At 44.3% G+C, this 21,856-nt stretch overlaps 1 protein-coding gene across 3 annotated transcripts; it reads right to left on the bottom strand.

Moving 5' to 3' along the window:
* Window positions 1–1,791: 1,791 nt before the first annotated feature.
* Window positions 1,792–21,760, bottom strand: HDAC3 (histone deacetylase 3). Of its 3 annotated transcripts, none has more exons than XM_066277244.1 (15): window positions 21,653–21,760; window positions 21,486–21,568; window positions 20,028–20,170; window positions 12,200–12,281; window positions 12,013–12,069; window positions 11,837–11,892; window positions 11,305–11,438; window positions 10,548–10,628; window positions 9,786–9,859; window positions 9,565–9,629; window positions 7,570–7,659; window positions 7,386–7,444; window positions 7,062–7,141; window positions 6,602–6,759; window positions 1,792–2,540 (listed from the first exon to the last, which is right to left on the bottom strand). In XM_066277244.1, the coding sequence occupies exons 1-15, from the start codon at window positions 21,705–21,707 to the stop codon at window positions 2,471–2,473; spliced, it is 1,287 nt and encodes a 428-aa protein (XP_066133341.1). In that variant the 5' UTR covers window positions 21,708–21,760; the 3' UTR covers window positions 1,792–2,470. The 3 variants fall into 3 exon arrangements, with proteins under 3 accessions (XP_066133341.1, XP_066133342.1, XP_066133343.1); XM_066277245.1 differs by having other exon boundaries at window positions 1,794–2,540; window positions 21,425–21,568; window positions 21,653–21,688; XM_066277246.1 differs by lacking the exons at window positions 20,028–20,170; window positions 21,486–21,568; window positions 21,653–21,760 and adding an exon at window positions 21,425–21,441 and having other exon boundaries at window positions 1,800–2,540.
* Window positions 21,761–21,856: the final 96 nt, after the last annotated feature.

Here is a 21,856-nt window from a genome sequence, read left to right on the forward strand (position 1 = left end):
GAACAGCGTCCCCTGGCGGTGGGAGCAGCGCAAGCCTCTCTACTCCCACGCAATACCCACGTGGCTGTAAAGTCCGGATCCTCTCATACGCCAGATCAGGATATTATCTGAACCAAAAATCGCATGTAGTGACAGGTTTTCCAGGGTAATAGTTTCCATGTGTGCAATATCCATATAGCACATGAAAAAGAAAAAAAGTGACAGCTATCCATTATTAAAAGCTATGTACCAAGAACAGAGGTTAGGGCGAGTGTTGGATGGGACTTGACAAACTCTGGAGTTAGATTACCTAGTTTTGAATGCCAGGTCTGCGCTACTTTCTAGTTGTGTTTCTATTGTCAATGTGTGCCTGAACAGTAATAAGTCACCATTTACAATGAATGCACTTGCTCTATGCCAGGCCCTATATAACACTCTACGTGTATTTTCTCTCTGAATCTTCACCATGCCATTCCAATAGTCTCACTACTTTACAGACAGGAAATTTGGACTTTGAGAGTTGAAGTGACTTGTCCAAGAACATATAACTGATAAAAATTTAAACCCAGGTTAGTCTGCCGTCAAGCCGTATGATTAACCAGGATTACCTACGGACATAAACCAAACCTGAGTGAAAAAAACAGGTGTTCTCCAAAAGAGTGTTCTTTGCTCTACTAACCTGATTTCTCTCAGTAATTTCATTCATTCTCCCAGCTACAACTGTTCCTTGAGTGAAAAGTATGTGGCACCCAGTGGGTCCTGAAAGTATGGACTACATTATCCTGTCCACAGCTAGCAAAAGATTTCAAATGTTAGGTTCCTGGAGGGCAGATTCAGTGGCTCACTAACTCTGTAGCCCCCACTGTTCAGTCTAGGGCCTGACAAGATTACAGAGGTTCTGCCAAGCTGGCTGGCTCCAAATCTGGCCTTCATTTCATGTTCCACTTTCTCATCACTTGATGAAAAGTTGCAGAGTTGTACAGCCCTCACTTCAAACTCAATTCATCTAAAACAGTTCAAAAGCTACTTACTTTCTAAACTATTGAAAAATATAAAGGACCAAAGCATAGAAGTGACCCATCTATGTATTACTCTTTCTTGTACCACTGTCTACATCTACTACAGCATTTATCTCACTCCTTACATAATTGTAAACCCCTCTGGGAAGAGCCTATCTTTGTGACTACTAGCATCGTTCTTCACACAGACAGTGAATGAGAAACTAATTTGTCAGGCACTGTGCTGAGTAAACACTTGACATGTTTTCTTTCAGTGCATCTTCACCAACCAGCATCACCATTCCAAATACCCAGGTTCAAAAATCTTAAGTCATCTTCTACTCTCTTTTTTTTTTTTTAATTTTTTTTTTTTTTTACAGAGGGAGAGAGTCAGAGAGAAGGATAGATAGGGACAGACAGACAGGAACGGAGAGAGATGAGAAGCATCAATCATCAGTCCTTCGTTGCAACACTTCAGTTGTTCATCGACTGCTTTCCCATATATGCCTTGACCACGGGCCTTCAACAGACCGAGTAACTCCTTGCTCGAGCCAGCAACCCTGGGTCCAAGCCGGTGAGCTTTTGCTCAAACCAGATGAGCCCATGCTCAAGCTGGCGACCTCAGGGTCTCGAACCTGGGTCCTTCCGCATCCCAGTCCGACGCTCTATCCACTGTGCCACTGCCTGGTAAGGCAATTCTACTCTCTCTCTTAAGCTAATAAATTACCTAAGTTTGTCTAACTCTTTTATCTCCCTATATATGAGCAAGATAATCCATGTAGAATACATACACAAGACCTAACATAAGTGCTAAGTGAATGTCAACTATGATTTCTATGTTATACATCATCACCCCCCATTCCTTTCCCTTCACACATAGGAAGCTAGCAAGAATTAAAAGTATTCCTAGGAAGGCAAAAGATACAAAAAATACCAACTTGGTTTATTGGATAAAAACAGTGGTAAATGGACATAAAGTCAAAAGTCAGAACAGGACATTTTCACATCCTCCCCCAACTCAAAACCATACTTCCCATCATCTGGGCTTAAGGTGTTAGGGAGCCAGAGCCCCCTAAAACGCCTCACTCTTCACCGTGCTGGAAGCAAGGCTTTCAGTAGGAGAACCCAGGAGAGGAGAAGTCAGAGGCAACCTCAGTCCTGATTACTCCTTCATCCCGAAAAGTCTCTGGGTTGGAAGGGAAGGAATAAGGGAACCACAGGGGCTAGGACTGAAATCTAGGACCCATTGCCCAAGATGTTCTAGAGATAGCTATCCTTGTCCCTATCCAGCCCCGAAAAGGTACTATCGTCAGGCCTTGGGAGGGAGAAGAGAGGGGATAGTTGGTTTGAGAACTAGGTTTGGTCTCCAGTCCCCCCACCATTAGTAAAATGAGTGAAGGTGACCAGTCCAGAGCTGGGGGACCCACACCTTTCCCTCCCACCCATTCAAGAGCTAAAAGGAATTCCTTGGGGCACAGCAAGCCCAGCTCCTCTTAAATCTCCACATCGCTTTCCTTGTCGTTATCATGGTCTCCATCATAGAACTCATTGGGTGCCTCTGGCCTGCAAAGCAAGGAGAGAGAGGTGAGGGTCCCACTCTCTAAATTCCAAATTTTTCCCAAATAGGCACCCTCTCTGGAACCACTTCCCAGGACCCTTGTCAGGGAACCACTCCTCCCCTTCAGTTGGTAGACTGATCACTAGTCATTCCTCCATTCTTGTAGTCAGTAAAATTTATTGAGACTACTCTGTGCAAGACACTGTCACGAGCCTTAGCAACACCGTAGAAACTAGGCCAGACAAAATTTCTGACAATACTCAAAAACTTACCTAATAAATGAGACTGACAACTAACAAAGTAAATAAATAAATATAGTAATATCAGATGATGGAGAGTGCTATGGATAAAATGAAATAAAGGAAAATGTGACTGAGTGATGAAGGAAAAGGATAAAATTTCAGACAGGATTATTAGGGAAGGTTATTCTAAGAAAGTAAGACCTGATGTCTGAGAAGGAACGGGCCAGCCAAAGATCTCAGGAAGACCATGCAGAGCTACAAAAACAAACAAACAAAAAACAAGTACCAAAGTTATAAGGTGGAAAGACTGATGTCTTCCAGTAAGAGCAAGGACAGCAGGATGGCTGGGAGCAGTGTGAACGAAGGAGAGGAATTAAAAGTAAGACCAGGGATGTAGCTACAGGCCAGTATGCAGGGCCTTTTAAAGTCATGGTCAGAAATTTGGATTTTTAAGCAGAGGAGCGGCATGCTATTGTAAACCTGCAGTGAGAGAAGAAATGTGAAAGCAACACAAGGCCCATCTAGTAAATTTTTGCTACTGATTTATTTCTTTTTGAAAACTATTCTCTAGGAGAATCTGAGTAACTGAATTATCTTGCTCACAGCTGATAACTAAGAAGGAAGAAAGTCATCCAAGAGAAGCCAGGGTACTAAGTCAGGAGAAGTCCTATCTGTCTGGTAAGCAATGTCTCAGTTACTTTTAAGTACACAGGGTTCAAGGTGTGGAGTCAAGACACAGGTTTAAATGTCAGCCTGATATTAAACTAGCTGTAGAACCTTCAAAAAGTTATTTAACCTCTCTGAGCCTTAAAATCCTCCTCTGGTAATTTCAGGGTAACAGCCACCTCTTAAGGTTGTTGATATGCATGTATTGCTGATACATACATACATGATGAGATGTACGTATTGCTATAACACCTTTTATATTGAGTTTGGTCCTTACCAAACCCACAAAAGTGGTAACTCTTATTACCACTAGTATTCTGCAAATAATACACAAGCTGGAGATATAGGCATCCAAAACCAGGAACTCAGTGGGCAGTCTGACAGTGAGGTAGGGTTTAGGCTTGAGAATTCTGCTGGCTGTTGAGAAGAGAGGACACCATGCAGAGACTAGGCCCAGATAGCAGACTGGAACTAAAGATGAAAAGGCCATGCTTTGCCAAAGGAAAGAACTTAAACACAGGTTTTAACCCTTTTTGAAAACTAAGAAATTCATTTTCCAGAATTTAAGCCTCAGAGACCCAGAGAAGTTGAGGAGATGATGGGTCAAAAAGGAATTCCTGAGAACAGAGTCAGATCCTTCCTCAACCAGGAGTGGGAATAGAGGTATTCATGGAGGAAGAGGGTTGGAATAGCCTAAGGGTCTAAGCCAGGGGCCCCCAAACTACGGCCCGAGGGCTGCATGCGGCCCCCTGAGGCCATTTATCCGGCTCCCGCCCCACTTCCGGAAGAGGCACCTCTTTCATTGGTGGTCAGTGAGAGGAGCATAGTTCCTATTGAAATACTGATCAGTTTGTTGATTTAAATTTACTTGTTCTTTATTTTAAATATTGTATTTGTTCCTGTTTTGGTTTTTTACTTTAAAATAAGATATGTGCAGTGTGCATAGGAATTTGTTCATAATTTTTTTTATAGTCCAGCCCTCCAACGGTCTGAGGGACAGTGAACTGGCCCCCTGTGTAAAAAGTTTGGGGACCCCTGGTCTAAGCAGTAAAGCCTAAGTCCAGAGGATGGGTCTGAAAGTTGAACTCTAAGAGAAGCAGATTCTGGAAGGGACTGAGCAGCCCATCAGACTCGGCAGCAGAGCCAGCTCGGAGCTCGAACACTGCGTGGGAGCAGGACCAGATGTCCTGCAAGTGTCCAACTCTGCTTATCCTTCAGTCACGTAAGGAAATCTGTTCTCCATTAAGAGCATCTGTTTCTGTACTTCTGGATTCTATTGTTTTTCCCCTTCCTTTTTCAGAAAAGCCTACTTTGAGATTTAAGAAAATTCTATCCTTATCTTTTTTTCCTTAATTCATTGTATCTGTAAATATTTTAGTATCTGTCTCAGAATGATAAAGACTTTTTAAAAATAACAATATAATTATCATACCTAAAAGAAATAACAGAGGAAAGAAAGCAAAGGGCTTTAGAGAGCAGTATATGGGCAGTGACTTGTCCAGCTCAGAACCTGGAAGTAAGATGCTGGCAAGAATATAAACCGTTACAGACTTTTTGGAAGGCAATTTAGCAGTAAATATTTAAAAATTGAGCGTACAAAGCCTTTGACCTAGCAGCAACAATTCTAGGAACAGAATCTACTCAAACAAGCATGCACAGATTACATGTCATGGGATCCATTGCCACCATCTTTGTAATGAAAAATATGTAAATGTCCATCAATGGGTACTTAGTTAAATGAGGCTATGTCCACACAATGGAATATTATACAGCTGATAAAACAATAAAGCAGGCCTATATCTACTGACATGGGAAGACACACTCTGCTTTATTAAAAAAAAAAAGAAAGAAAGAAAGAAAGAAAGAACTGGTTGTAAGAGTGTTAAGTTGCAGAGCAACCTGTATAGAATGATCTAACTTTTATTTAAGAACAAAACAAAACTGCACAGACTCTTGAGAATGGTGCATGTGCACTTGTGCTTCTCTGTACATGCTGAACAGTACACAGGGGGCCCTTGGCTTATGAGTCTCGACATAATGTTTCAAGTTTACGATGCTCTCTCCCATAAAAGCTTAAAACAGCGGTTCTCAATCTGTGGGTTGCGACACCGGCGGGGGTCAAATGACCAAAACACAGGGGTCGCCTAAAGCCATCGGAAATACATATTTAAAATATGATGTGTTGCCCTGGCCCGTTGGCTCAGCGGTAGAGCGTCGGCCTGGCGTGCGGGGAACCCGGGTTCAATTCCCGGCCAGGGCACATAGGAGAAGCGCCCATTTGCTTCTCCACCCCCACGCCCCTCCTTCCTCTCTGTCTCTCTCTTCCCCTCCCGCAGCCAAGGCTCCACTGGAGCAAAGATGGCCCGGGCGCTGGGGATGGCTCCTTGGCCTCTGCCCCAGGCGCCAGAGTGGCTCTGGTCATGGCAGAGTGACGCCCCGGAGGGGCAGAGCATCGCCCCCTGGTGGGCAGAGCATCGCCCCTGGTGGGCGTGCCGTGTGGATCCCGGTCGGGCGTATGCGGGAGTCTGTCTGACTGTCTCTCCCCGTTTCCAGCTTCAGAAAAATACAAAAAAAAAATATATGATGTGTTTCAGCTTATGCCATTAGCATCATACTTAGTGGATGAACTAGTATGGTTGCACTGCAGAATACATAGTAATGCATGATATGAGTGAGTGAGTTGGACTTTTTCTGTGGCTTACTTGTGTTTTTATTATATTCTAGATTATAATTTTACAAGTGTGTTAGGATAGGTAAGTGACTTAGGGTAGGGTGTGTTTCGACCTACACCCAAATTCGAGTTATATCACTGTTGTAGGAACTGTGTTGTAACCCAAGGACCCCTATACTTGTAATCTACAGAAAAAATCTATCTAATGAGATACATATCAAACTAACAGTGGTTACTTGGTGGAATGGGTCTGGAATTGTGCATATCCAAGCAACATATTTTGGTGTTGTTTTTACAATAAATATGTAATACTTATGCCATTAAAAACAGGGCAAAAAAGAGTGTGAAATAGCAGCAGAACAAAAAGTAGGCACACTAAAGGAGGTAAGCCAGGGACAATTAAGCTAATACCTCAGGTTACTGTCCCCCCTCTTCACCTCCCTGACGTGCCTGCTAGGATCCCCGCTCTCCAGTCCCCGCCCCAGACCTGCTGTAGTTCTCCTCAGGACCCCTCTCCTCTGCATCAGCCTCATCAGTCCTGTCGTAAGTCAGGAGATCTGCAGGCACATCGTGAATCTGGACACTAGGAGCATGGTTCAGCATCTTCAGGTTTTCAAAGATTGTCTGGCGGATCTGGTCCAGATACTGGTTGAGGATGAGAAATACAGTGAGCAGTTCCCAGTGATTCAGGTCATCCACACTTCTAGCTGCCTTTCATTCCTACCATCCTAGTTTTAATCCCGTTTTGAAACCAGTTTGAGTCCCCCAACTGGTAAGTATCCCTCCTCCCACCCCCAATTGTCTCTGCTTTAACCTGGGCTCCCTCCTAGACGGTGACAGAGACAGTGATGGCTGAGAACTTTCTTCTCTGGTTTCTCCAATTTCCCACATCCTGGACCTCTCCTGGGCTCCTGCACCCTCGTGCTCAGCTTCTCCAAACTACTGACCTGGCGTGAGTTCTGATTCTCAATGCGGGTGCTGACATCTGGATGGAGCGTGAAGTCTGGGGCAAAGTACTCGAAGTATTCTTAGAAGAGACAAGAAGATTAGAACGAGAAGGTATGGCTCAAACAGGTAGATCCGAAGACTTCCCAATTTCTTTCCTTCCCATCCCAAATCCCTCTCTACATTATAGTTGCCTAAATTTTTCACTAAATTTAGTCTGCAGAGCTCTGAGAATGTCAATTTCCCACGTGCCTTCAAACCAGGCCTTCGTGGAGTCTTATGAACATGGCCTTCCTGGTGTTGGGGTATCATGGAGTGGTCCTTACCACTATAGGGAAGCTCCTCACTAATGGCCTCTTCTACCAGCAGCGATGTCTCATACGTCCTGAAACCAACCAGCAAAGTGGAGCAGGCTGAGTGAGTGGACTGGAGGGCCCATCTGGCCATCACTCAGGTAGCCCCTAGCTCACACTGGACAGGGGAAGCAGGAAAATCAGGGAGCATGCTTACCAGCAGCGGGCAACATTTCGGACAGTATAGCCACCACCACCTAGCACCAGTAGAGGGATATTGAAGCTCTTGACATATTCGACGCATTCCCTATTAAAAGAAACCAACAGAATGGGTAAAGGTAGTGATCAAAAGCCAAAGTATACATCTTGTGGTGGTACTACCTGGAAAAGAGCACAAGGAAACCAAAAAGGTTCTGTATCTTGATCTACACAGAGAAATGCATTGAGTTATATTCTGGAGATATGCAATATGTATACTTTATTATGTTTCTGTTGTCTCAAATGTGTTTTTTGTAGGGGTTTTTTAAGTGAGAGGAGGGGAGACAGTAAGACAGACTCCTCACATGCACCCCAACCGGGATCTACTGGCAACCCCTATCTGGGGCTTGAATCAACCAAGCTATTTTTAGCACCTGAGGCTGACACTTGAATCAATGAGCTATCCTAATTGCCGGGGGAGGACACTAGAACTAATGGAGCCACTGATTGTAGGAGGGGAAGAGGGAAAGTAGGGAGAGAGGGAGGGGAAGAGAAGCAGATGGTTGCTTCTTTTATGTAACCTGAACTGGAATCGAACCTGGGACATCCATACACCGGGCTGATGTTCTATCCACTGAGCAACCCAGCCAGGGCCTCAAAAGTTTTAAAATAAGGTATATTCACACCTCTGTCCTGCTCTATACTTACTCTGGAATCCTACCTGTTAATCAACTATTCTCACCCATGCACCAGCAAGTGCTATCAGTTCTAACACCAAAATATAACTCCAATTATCTACTCGTCTCCATTGCTACCTCCTGGCCATCATATCTCCTATCTAGACAACACCAATAGCTTCTTAAATGGTCTTCCCAGTTCCACTCCTGTCTCCCCAATCCAAACTTTTCTCCAATCAGTAGGCAGAGCAGTCACTTTAAAACATGAGATGGCCTGACCAGGCGATGGCACAGTGGATAGCGTATTGGACTGGGACATGGAGGACCCAGGTTCAAAACCCCAAGGTCACCAGCTTGAGCGTGGGTTCATCTGGCTTGAGCATGGCATCATAGACATGACCCCATGGTCGCTGGCTTGAGCAAGGAGTCACTCACTCTGCTGTAGCCCCCACCCCCCATCAAGGCATATATGAGAAAGCAATCAGTGAACAACTAAGGAAACTAAGGAGCTGCAACAAAGAACTGATGCTTCTCATCTCTCTCCCTTCCTGTCTGTATCCCTATCTGTCCCTGTCTCTGTAAAAAAAACAACAGAACAAAACATGAGTTGGATCATGGCACTTTCCTGCTTAGTATCTTTCAACACTTTCCCTTCATATCTGAAATAAATCTAATTCTTTACCGGGGTCTAAAGGCTCTGCTCAGCCTAGCCACTGCCAACTTCTCAGACCTCACCTCTCACCGCCGGCTTGCTCCCTGTGTCCCTGCCTCACTGGTTTTGTCATCTCCTCTACACACCAGCTCTTCCCTGCCTCAGAGCCTCTGCGTGGGCCTTGCCCACCACTTGGGACAGATTTCTCTCTGCTCTGCTTGTGGTTAACTCTTTTCAGCCTCTAGGTCTCAGCCCAAATTCCAACCTCTCAGAAAATCCTTTCTAAATCAGGCTATCTAATATAGGTTTCCCACTGTTATCCTGTATCTTACTTAGCTTCCTATCTTTTCCTTTCATAGGATTTATAAGTCTACCTAGTTTGCTTACTCATGTTTTGTCTGTTTCCTACACTAAGCTGTAAAGTCCATGGGAGTTTCCCGTGGACTCTGTCCCCATCTCCTTGCACAATGCCTGAAATATACTAGGTGCATAATAAAAATCTACTGGGAATGAATGACCAACTGGGGAACCCTGTTCAAGGAGACCTTTCTGGTTCAAGTACAATTTGTAGCTATTTTTGATTCCCAAGAAGAGGTGAGGCCCATTCTCCAACTACCCCCTCTCCCTGTATCGAGGTCTAAGGTCACTTGAAAACCTGGGGGAGTGGAAGGAGGGCACGTCTCACCCATGTCCTCGAATGCTGAGATTGAAGCAGCCCAATCGATCACAGCCCAAAGAGTCAGCTCCACACTGCAAAAGCAAAAGCCCAGGCAGCTGCAGTGAGATACCTGATAAGAATGTCCCAGATGTCCTTCACTTTTTCCCTTCCCTTCCATTCCTCCCCCCAACATAAAGACTGTCCTCTTCCCTGCTCGGCAGAGCCTTCCTGACCAGGCACTGTATTACCTGGAGGACAATGCATGTAGGTTGATAGAAGTCCACCACCTGGTTGATAACCGGCTGGAAAAGGTGCTTGTAACCTGGGAGAGGGCCAAAGATGGGCACCTGGCACCCCAAGGGGATGGGGAGACAGGAAACAAAAGGAAAAAAAGGGTTGAGAGAACACAGAGCCCAGGAAAGGGGCAACCCAAGAAACCAAACCATTAGTCCTGAACTTCTGGAGGGGGTCCTGGATCCTTTGGAGTGAGTGATGGAGCTAATGACCCTTTTCCCAGAAAAAGGCATATACACATATGTGTTCCATACAATTTGGGAGTGGGGGGGGGGGGGGATCGTGGTCCCTCTGAAGGCCATTCATTACATTTTTTAACTGAGTGGGGATAGAGAGACAGACTCCCACATGTGTCCCAACCGGGATCCACCCAGCAACCCCCATCTGGGGCCGATGCTCAAATCAACCAAGCTATCCTCAGTGCCTGGGGCTGATGCTACAACCAGTTGAGTCATTGGCTGCAAGAAGGGGAGAGAGAAGGAGTAGAGAGAGAGGGAAAGAAGCAGATGGTTGCTTCTCTTATATGCCCTGACTAGGATTGAACCTGGGGCATCCACACACTGGGCCAATGTTCTACCAATGAGCCAACGGGCTAGGGCCAGGCCATTCATTCTAAAGACACCTGGCCTAAGAGTAGACAATACTAGGCAGAAAAGGTTAATTTGAGGAGAGAAAAAATGGAGCCAAGTGAGCAGGCAGAAGACTTCAGTACTTACTCTGATCATCAATGCCATCCCGCAGGGGCACATTGAGACAGTAGTAGCGGCCACTCTCTGCTCCAACTTCATACATGTCACCTACAGGAAAGTGGAAGGTGGGGTGTGGCAGCCATGCATGGGAGGCATCCACAACACAGCTTCTTCAACCCCAACCAACACCGAGGGCCTCTCACTCATCTATGTACCTGCAACACACACAACCCAGAACCATGCAACAAATACTTTTTGAGGGCCTACTATGAGCCAAGCTGTGTACTAGGCACAGGGGATATGACAATAAAGAGAACTAATGAAATTAAGGAAATTCCACTAAACTTGTATTTTGGGGGATGAGCATAACAAGAAAGGAAACAATAAACAAAAAAAATACCACAATAAATACAAATAGCCATGAGTACTCGGCAAGAAACAAGCCAAGTAATATGAGAGTAATGCAGAAGGAGGTGACTGTGTTAACTGGGTGGTTAGGAGAGGCTTCTCTGAGCAGGGGCATCTAAGCTGAGATCTGAAGGCTGAGGAGGAGGCAGTCATGGTAAAAAGCTGAAGGGTACAATCAAGCAACGTGCTTGCAGCTGATACACCAGCAAGCAAACTTAACACAGCTGCCCCACACTCCCCATCTCCTCGCTCTGTAAAATCAATAAATAAAATATTTAAAGTAGAGCGGAGGAGGGACACAAATAAATAAACAAACAAACAAAAAAAGATTAAAAGCTGAAGGGTATAAAAGGGATGGACATTCCTATTTCCATACCTGTGCCGGGGAAGAAGTAGTTTCCATATTTGTGGAAGGACACTGTCATGACCCGGTCAGTGAGGTAGAAAGCTTCCTGAACTCCATCACCGTGGTGGATGTCAATATCAATGTAGAGCACTCGAGGATGATACCTAGGATGAGGGAAAAGCCAGGATCTGAGGGAGAGGTGAACCCCAGAAAGAAATCCCCCCACCCATTCCTCCCAAACACATAGTCTGATATTTTGAAGAGTCTGCTTCCACCTAATTCCACCCAAGTCACCTGAAACCTAATACACCAGTTCTCTAACAGCAACCCTGGGGTTCCAGCCTGGAGGCAGGGACAGGAGAGGGATGTGCAGAGAAGGCTGAAATGTGAGCAGGCAACAGGGATCTGCAGCAGAGCACAGGAAGAGGCAGCCTGAGCAAAGCATGAAGAACTGGGGAGAAGCTAGTATGAGGGTGGAGGTCAGGGTCAGGGGCCAGGGCAGTCTGAGATCTCCTCAGCTAGGATTCTCATACATCCCTCCATCTCCTCCCAGGCTACTTACTTGAGCAGCTCTAGGATTCCAATCACAATGTCATTGACATAGCAGAAGCCAGAGGCCTAAGACAAAACAGTGATCTTATAAATAAAGAAACAATTCCTCCACCCAGCTTCCCCCTACTGTAACCAGAACATCAACCCTAGGGTAGACATTGTCTCCCTCACCACCTCCTCACTCACCTCAAACTTCTTGGCATGGTGCAGACCACCAGCCCAGTTAATGGCAATATCACAGATCTGAAAAACAAACAGCCAACTCATAGACCTTCTCCTGCCTACCCCCAAAGCTGGGAGCTCATGGTCAGGGTCCAGGCCTTGTGTCCAGTGACCCACATAATGGGGGAAGAGGACCCGGGGCGGTGCTCACCTTGTTGTTCAGCTGGGTTGCTCCTTGCAGAGATGCGCCTGTATAACGGGAACAGAACTCAAAGAGCCCGGGAAACACTGGGCTGCAGGGAAGAGGAGCAAGTTGAAGTCCTTTTTCTTTTGTCTGGGCATTCCTACACCTTTCCCCCCACCCAGACCCCTAAACTCTCCATTCTTTAATAACCTGCTCTCCCCCTCTACACACCCAAGTTATCTGCAAATTTACTCAACAAATGTTTTTGACCAAACTGTGTACCAAGCCCTGTGCGAGGCACTGATGGGAAGTAAAGAAGCATTTAAGTCTGGCAGGATGTTTGTACCCCTAGCTGGAGAAAGAAGAAGGCAGCTTCTCGGTAGGAATGTACTTGAACATACACACAAAACGGAAGTAAGTTCAAAGAGAACATGAGTTAAAAGAAGTTAAAAGATTCTTCTATGTATATCAAATTTTAATATAATATTCAATGATATTCTTTATAGCCCTGGTCAGTTCTCTCAGTTGGTTAGAGTGTTGTCCTAAAACACCAAGTTATGAGTGAGAGCCCCAGGCAGGGCACATTCGGGAAGCAGCCAAGGAGTGCACAACCAAGTGGGACAACAAACGAATGCTGCTCTCTCTCTCTCAAATCAATGAATACATTTAAATTTTTTAAAAATAATATTCTTTATAATTATACATTTTAAAGAAAGTTGTATTGCTATAGTATACAAAAAAATAGTAATAATGATGAGATAACCCACAGAAAGATAACCCACACAGTGTGTGGAACCTAGCAAGCCTTTAATAAATGTTAGCTATCATTAACATCTTCATTCTTTATCAAAAAGAGAGGCTTGAAGCCAGACATAAAAGGTTACAGACTACATGATTCCATCTGAATGACACTCTGGAAAAGGCCAAATATCGGGACAGACCTCAGATCAGTAGTTGCCTAGAGCTAAGGTGGAGAGAAGTGATTAACTCCAAAAGGAAATGAGGAACCTTTGTGGGATAATTGAACTTTCTGTCAAACTCTCAGAACTAAATACCTAAAAAGGGCAAATTTTACCTTCATAAACCTGACCTTCAGAAAAGAAAATGCTTTAACTTTTCAAACTTAATGATTGTGTATAGATCCAGCTTTATGTTTTTGAACATTCCAGGAAAAATAAGCATAGTATCTAAAAAAATCAAATGACCCAACTTCCAAACACTACAGCTTATGCAATCCAATCTGATTCCTTCAGCTCTGTTTGTATTAATATTTAGTCTTGGTAATATGTGCCCAAAATCTAGGATTAGTGTCTTCGAAATATTTGTAGTAAAAATGATTTGTTTAAACTCAGAAACATTGATACGTAAAGACACATGCAGCCCCATGTTTATTGCAGCATTGTTCACAGTGGCCAGGACATGGAAACAACCAAAAAGCCCATCAATAGATGACTGGATAAAGAAGATGTGGCACATATACACTATGGAATACTACTCAGCCATAAGAAATGATGACATCGGAACATTTACAGCAAAATGGTGGGATCTTGATAACATGATACGAAGCGAAATAAGTAAATCAGAAAAAAACAGGAACTGTATTATTCCATACGTAGGTGGGACATAATACTGAAACTAAGAGACATTGACAAGAGTGTGGTGGTTACGGGGGGGAGGGGGGAATGGGAGAGGGATAGGGGGTGGGGAGGGGCACAAAGAAAACAAGATAGAAGGTGACAGAGGACAATCTGACTTTGGGTGGTGGGTATGCAACATAATTGAACGACAAGATAACCTGGACTTGTTATCTTTGAATATATGTATCCTGATTTATTGATGTCACCCCATTAAAAAAATAAAATTATAAAAAAAAAAAAAAAAAAAGATTTGTTTGTCTAATGTAGAGAAAAAGATGAGATGGCATATGAAAGTTCCTTATGTTCTACATTTGTCAAAACGAGGACAAATGAAATAAAGTACAGCAACTGATAATGGTCACTGGGACGTATTTAACTATATCTGAATCTGTAGATATATACTATATATTGTTCTTTTTAGTAGTAGTAGCTATTATTTGATAGAGATACATGAAAATGACAAAGATGCATTTTTTAAATTGTAAAATTAGATACTTTTGCCTTCATAGTTCAAGAATGAAAGAATTTTTATAGCTGTGAAATAGGCATTTAGTGGGAAATGTATTTTGAGAAAAGCCCAGCTAATTATTAAACATGGAAGAACTACTCCAAGAAAGGAGAGGACACAGAATTAAGAAAGAAGTTTCAACATTTAAACCCTTCTCACATGGCTAGTCAACGTGCTCCTCACCATTTATGACAGTCTATGTTGACAAGTGAGATGTGCAGCCACACAGCTTTCTTTTACCTAGTGTTTTTATAATATATTTTCATTTTCCAAACTTTAATTTTTCTATATTCTTGTTATAGATATATCTCTTCTAAGTAGTTTATAACTAAATTATTTTTCATCTATTCTGGCAATCTTTGTCTTTAACTTGAGCATTTTTACTTCACTTATGTTAAAAAATAATCACTACTGTCCCTATGTCTAAAACTGTTGAAATATCACCTGTCACTGATTTGAGGAAATGCATTCTTCTTTGGCTACACTGAAATTTTCTTTGCCTATGATTTTCATGTATGCATGTATATATGAATGTATGAATTTATCTCGGATTTCTTGAAATTGTGAATGGGTGTCTGTGGCATGTGTTATTCTAGTTTCATGATTTTACCCCCTACTTGAACAGAGCTTGGAAAAAAAAATTTTTTTTTTTAAAAGGAAATGCTTTTTGGCCTGACCTGTGGTGGTGCAGTGGATAAAGTGTCGACCTGGAAATGCTGAGGTTGCCGGTTCGAAACCCTGGGCTTGCCTGGTCAAGGCACATATGGGAGTTGATGCTTCCAGTTCCTCCCCCCTTCTCTCTCTCTGTCTCTCTCTCCTCTCTCTCCCTCTCTGTCTCTCTCTCCTCTCTAAAAATGAATAAATAAAATAAAATTTAAAAAAGGAAATGCTTTTTAAAAAATCTCTCATTTTAGGCCTCCAAGAAAATAGTGCAGCTGACACATCTAACTATGTGAAAAAGAAAACAGTAGGGTTCATAGTTTCTCAAAGTTTGGAAGGATTCATGAATGACAACTAGACAAGTAAGCAAATGAATAAACAATGCAATTATCAGCTCCAGAAAAAAACAAAAAGTTAAATAAGATTAAATCATACTATTTGGCTCAATGGTAAATGAATTTTTCAAAATTCTAAATAATATAAACATAGTTTATTTATTTATTTATTTTTAAAGAGGATGGAGTCAGGAGTCCTCTGCAATGCTAATGGCAAGATCAGAGAGAGAGAGCCCCCAATCTGCCTTATATTTATAGTGTAGAAATTAAAGCCTTTAAGCCAATATAGAATATTTATTTTTAAAAAACTGTTATATAGCCTAGGTAGGCGGTGGTGCAGTGGACAGATTGTTGGCTTGGGACACTGAGGACCCAGGTTTGAAACCTGAGATCACAGGCTTGAGTGTGGGCTCACTAGCTTGAGCAACTGGTCACTGGCTTGGCTGGAGCCACCCCCACCCAAGGCACAAATGAGAAGCAATCAATGAAAAACTCAGGTGCCACAACTGGCTGGTGCTTCTCATCTCTCTTTCCTGTAAAAAAAAAAAAAAAAAATGTGCCTGACAAACAGTAGGCATTACCTAAGTATTACAGATTATTAGTAACAGTAGTAAATTAGTATTATTATTTTGAAATCCACAGACAAATATCAGGAGAAATAGCTTTTAAAGGAGCTGAAAGTGGCTGGCACAGGGGCGTGGGGGTCTATGAATGCAAGGGACAGTCCTGGGACTGCTTTCTTTTTTCCCCCACTAAAAGCCTTTTAGTATAATTTGGATTTTTATATTAGATTACTTTGAAAATAGTCAGAAATTGATTAAAAGGAAAGTCCCTGATTCTCATCAGAAACACAAATAAGTACAACCTGTAGCTTAATTTTGATACTATGACTGATGCAGCGCAGAGCCCAGAGGTAGTGCTCCCTAAGTGCATAGGCTGCACAGGGCCCCAGCTGTGGCCTGGGGCTGATTCTGCATTCACTGACCTATAAAGTGAACTCAGAAATAGCAGCAGCAATAACAAAAAAACAAGAAACCTCCCAAGGCAGCATGTAACTAAACATCAAATGACAGTGCAAAAAAACCCAAAAACCAGAAAGACAGTGCAGTTTGTGCAGGAAAGAACTCTGCGGCTGGCGTGGTCAAGAAAAGCTTTGTGGTGTGAAACTTTCTGGTGGTGTGAAGGCTGATAAGGCCTTGGAGAGGATAAAGGGGGGAACAGAAGGCATTCCAGGAGGCACAGGGATAAGAATGGGAAGGTGCTCAACACCAGCCTGAGGAGTTGGCATCTGTTTCTCCAACACAGGCTACTTCTATTCGTAGGATATTTTAGGGAAACAGATTAACGTAATATTTAAAAACCTGGGCCCTGAGGCCCTGGCCAGTTGGCTCAGCAGTAGAGCATCTGCCCAGCATGTGGAAGTCCCGGGTTCGATTTCCGGCCAGGTAACACAGGAGAAGCACCCATCTGCTTCTCCACCCTTCCCCCTCTCCTTTCTCTCTAGCTCCCTCTTCCCCTCCTGCAGCCAAGGCTCCATTGGATCAAAGTTGGCCCAGGCGCTGAGGATGGCTCCACGGCCTCCACCTCAAGCACTAGAATGGCTCTGATTGCAACAGAACTACAGTCCAGATGGGCAGGCAGAGCATTGCCCTCTGGTGGGCATGCCAGGAGGATCCTGGTCCGGCGCATGCAGAAGTAAATAAATGCCTGGGCCCTAGATATGAATTCTGACACTGCCACTGACTAGTTATGCAACTCAAGCTAAGTTACCTAAATCTCAAACTTCAGTACACCTAACACCAGGAAGAGGACTATTACATCTCAGGGTTAGTGTGAGAAATGTCTGGGTATAGCAGCAATCCTCAGTAGAGCAAAACTAAGCATTCAAAAGATGATAGCTGTTATAGGAAACTCTACAGGACCAATAGCCTGGTCTCCTCAAGAATTAAATTCAAGGGAAAGAGACCAAGCGGTGGCACAGTGGATAGACCATTGGACTGGGACGCACAGGACCCAGGTTCGGAACCCCGAGGTTGCCAGCTTGAGCACGGGCTCATCTGGTTTGAGCAAGGTTCACCAGCCTGAACCCAAGGTCACTGGCTTGAGTAAGGGGTCACTTGCTCTGCTGTAGCCCCCAGTCAAGGCACATATGAGAAAGCAATCAATGAACAACTAAGGTGCCGCAACGAAAAATTGATGCTTCTCAGCCTGACCAGGCAGTGGCGCAGTAGATAAGAGTGTCAGACTGGGACGCAGAAGACCCAGGTTCGAAACGCTGAGGCCACCAGCTTGAGAGCAGGTTCATCTGGTTTGAGCAAAGCTCACCAGCTTGAGCCCAAGGTCTCTGGTTTGAGCAAGGGGTTACTTGGTAGCCCCACAGTCAAGGCACATAAGAGAAAGCAATCAATGAACAACTAAAGTGCCCCAACAAAGAATTGATGCTTCTCATCTCTCTCCCTTCCTGTCTGTCCCTATCTATCCCTCTCTCTGACTCTCCCTATGTCTCTGTCAAAAATAAAAATAAAAAAGAATTAAATTCAAGAGAAAAATATGTTACAAATGAAAAAAGTCAAGGGACATATCAACCAAATGCAATATGTGAACCTTGTTTAGATCCTAATTTATTTTTTTTTTAATTTTATTTATTCATTTTAGAGAAAGGGGAGAGAGAGGAGGGGGAGGAGCAGGAAGCATCAACTCCCATATGTGTCTTGACTGGGCAAGCCCCGGGTTTCGAACCAGCGACCTCAGCGTTCCAGGTCGATGCTTTATCCACTGCGCCACCACAGGTCAGGCTAGATCCTAATTTAATTTTTATTTATTTATTCATTTTAGAGGAGAGAGAGAGAGAGAGAAAGAGGAGGAGCAGGAAGCATCAACTCCCATATGTGCCTTGACCAGGCAAGCCCAGGGTTTTGAACCGGCAACCTCAGCATTTCCAGGTCGACGCTTTATCCACTGCGCCACCACAGGTCAGGCCTAGATCCTAATTTAAATAAATCAACTGCAATAAAGAAAAATGGTAAGACACCTGGAGAATTTTGAATACTGATTGTACATTTGATGATATTAAGGAATTACTGCTAAATTTTTTTTAATTTTTTTTAATTTTATTTATTCATTTTTAGAGAGGAGAGAGAGAGAGAGAGAGAGGAGAGAGAGACAGAGAGAGAGAAGGAGGGAGGAGCTGGAAGCATCAACTCCCATATGTGCCTTGACCAGGCAAGCCCAGGGTTTTGAACCGGTGACCTCAGCATTTCCAGGTCGACACTTTATACACTGCGCCACCACGGGTCAGGCCACTGCTAATTTTTTTAGGTATGATAATGGTATTTTGCATTTTTAAAAAGCATCATTTGGAGATACATAAAGTATTCACAGGTAAAAGAATATGACATCTGGGACTTATTTTAAAATAATCTGACAAGAACGGATACAGATGGGCCCTGGCCAGTTGGCTCAGTGGTAAAGTATTGGACCAGCGTGTGGAAGTCCTAGGTTCAATTCCTGGTCAGGGCACACAGGAGAAGCAATCATCCCCCTCCACTCCCCACTCTCTTCCCCTCCACACCCCTTTCTCCCTCCTACTCCCCTCTGCTCATCCCATAGCCATGCCTCAACTGGTTTGGGCACATCAGCTCCCTGGCACTGTGAATGGCTCCTGGAGCCTCTGCCTCAGGTGCTAAATATAGCTCAATTGCGAGCATGGCCGCAGACAGAGCTTGCCAGGTGAATCCTCATGCAGGAGTCTGTCTATCTCCCCTCCTCTCAACTTGGGGGAGAAAAAGGGGATACAAATGAAGATTGGCCATTTACTTATACTTGTTGCAGCTGCATGATGGATATAAGCAGGCAAGGTTTGCTGTACAATTCTTTCAGAGATGTTTAAAATTTTCCCTACTAAAAAATAAAAAGCCTAAAAATGAGTAAATGGTACCTGTTATGGTCACTATATTTTCATGGATGTACACTGAAATGTAAGCAGGGGTCACGGCTTATCTTTCTTATCTACTCCCTTCCCCACGGGGTTGAACTGTTTCCTTGGTATGGTACAAACCCAATCATGTAAAGCTGATCATATCTATCCACTCTCTTGCTTTTTAAAACATTTAAAGACTTCCCTCTACTCCAGGGGTAAAAACTCCAATTCATCGTAAGGTTGTCTACTTTGTAAAGGCCCTATCACTTCAGCCCCAATTCAGATCACTCTTCTCTTCATATTCTGCACTCAACCATTTTTCTGTTCCTCAAATGAGTCAAACTCTATTCTACCAGAGACCCTAACACATGTTATCCCTACTGCCCATGACCTTCCTCCCCTTACCCTCTCTCTTCCCAACCATCTGTTAACTAATTACCTTTGAGTCTTTCTTCAAATCTCAGCTTAATCTTTATTACTTCCTCTAGAAAGTTTCCACTGACCAAACCCCCATAGCCAGGTAATTCTTCTTCATATACACTCTCATACACTGTCATGTACCTCTCCTTCATAGAACTTAGCACAACTATAATAATTTTACTGTTGTTGATCACTGCATTCCCAGCATTTGGCACAGGGCCTGGCCTAGAGCAAATAACCAATAAATGTATTTGTTGAATAAACCAGTGAGTAAATGATGACTCATTGATTCATAATCTTCTCACTTACTGCCTGCAAGACCTCACTCAAGTGTTCTCCTTGAAATGCCTGGTATCAAAAGTCCTAGTCCTCTCACCAGTCATCACCCACGTTGAAGGCATTAAGACTCTTGGTGAAGCCTTGCATATTGGTGGGACTGACTCTCTGCAGGAAGTCAATGTAGTCCTCAGAGTGGAAGCGGCACATGTCATGCTGGGAGGCCTGGTATGGCTTGAAGACCTCAGGATGGAAACACAAGGGGAATCCAGGCAAGGTCAGTCCCAATCATAGGGCTGAGACCGCCCACACTGAACCAGCCCAGGGACTATCCAAAACCACACCCAGCAGTCCCCTTACCCCCAATCCTTGTTATGCTATGAGGCAAAGGTCAACAATGATCAGGCCTTCTAAAGACCACTGGGCTTGCCTTTTACATCTCACCTCCAGCCCAGCCTTTCTTGCCTTCTCAACTGTGAGCCCTGATCCACCTGTCCTGTTTCCTGGATCTCCTACTCCTGATTTTCTCCAAACTCATCTCCTCCTGTGGGCTGATTCTGCCCTTTCTGTCTTCTAAATTCTTAATTTTGGAATCAAATAATATGAAATGTATGACAATCTTCTAACTAAAGCCTAAAGTACCCAGGTGCTAAGCCTGAGATTTATCTTTTGAGGGGTTCACACATTTTTTTAGAAATTGAACAGACCAAAAAGCTTTTCGTTCTCCAGAAAATGTACACAGGTACATAACAGCAAAAGATTCTAAGGAATTCATAGATTCGTGCACGAAGATCACCTCCATCTTTTCTATGACCAGTTCGCTTGTCTGTGCCTCAGCACAAGCAGTGGACACTCATTCATACTGTTTACTAATCCCACCCTGCAACAAAGCATCAGGGCTGAGCTTAACTGTTATAACTGCATATAATAGCTACAAATTCCAGGCTGGGGACAGTCAGCATGTGTGTATCTGGAACATTAAGGGTTGGGTAGTGATTACCCGGGTAGGGGTTTTCTAGGTTGTAAACAGAATACCCAGGCATCTCCTGCTGTCCTCCATACACACATACGCATTTACACATAGGGCTATGGTTCTCCCTGGAGCTCCAGCTCCTTGTTGGTGGAGAGGTGTTGCAGAGAAGAAGGGGTGGGAACTGAGGGTAAACATCCAGATACAGTAATCTAGCCCCCTCCTCCTTCCCTGAGGCCACAGCATTGCCCACATCCTAAAATGCTAGGGAGAAAAACACCTTCTGTCTTCAAACCAACTGCACTCCACCCTAACTCTAGGATAAGTGTTAGTTCACCTGAGGTCAAAGGGCAGCTGACCTAAGGTGAAAGAGTAATTCCTATAAAGTTGATGGATGCACCCACCAACACTCTGCATATGGGGGCAGGGCGGGGACGAGGAGTGTTGCTCCTGGTTCCCTCTATACATCCTCCCCCCTACTCCCACTCTTGGGGTGGGTCTCACTTGGTGCATTCAGTGCGGCCTACCTAGCTCTAGGGCCGCAGCTCCCTCCTACTCCCAATCCCTAGTAGAGCCAGCGGAACTCACGATCATCTTCTTATAGAGACCGTAGTGCAGGACCAGACTATGGGTCAGGGCCAAGCGGTGGGGCTTCATAGGATGTCCAGCCCCTGCGGGTAGAAGAGAGTTCGTCAGTTCCCATCCTTGGAGTTGTAGCCCCAGCCTCGAAATCTCTGCATCCCGAAGCCCCTCACCGTAGTGGAAGTTGCCCACGTCGGGGTCGTAGAAATATGCCACGGTCTTGGCCATGGTGCCCGTGGGACCAGGCCCCACGCCTCAGCCGCTCGCCCGCCTGCCCGCCCCACCTCCGTCGTACGTGTTGCGTAAGCACGCAGCCCGCCTCTGCGGAACCGGGAGGCCAAGCCCCGCCTCCCTGGGCCCCGCCTAGACCACGCCCC

Source organism: Saccopteryx bilineata, chromosome 4 (genome assembly GCF_036850765.1).
Source record: "Saccopteryx bilineata isolate mSacBil1 chromosome 4, mSacBil1_pri_phased_curated, whole genome shotgun sequence".
Classification (NCBI taxonomy): Eukaryota; Metazoa; Chordata; class Mammalia; order Chiroptera; family Emballonuridae; genus Saccopteryx; species Saccopteryx bilineata.

Coding starts and splice junctions, on each gene's coding strand:
- HDAC3 (XM_066277244.1), bottom strand. CDS start 21,707: ATGGCCAAGACCGTGGCATATTTCTACGACCCCGACGTGGGCAACTTC. Junction 20,171..21,485: donor GTCTCTATAAGAAGATGATC/GTGAGTTCCGCT, acceptor TTCCATCCTGAG/GTCTTCAAGCCATACCAGGC. Junction 7,142..7,385: donor TGAGGAGCTTCCCTATAGTG/GTAAGGACCACT, acceptor GTCTCTTCTAAG/AATACTTCGAGTACTTTGCC.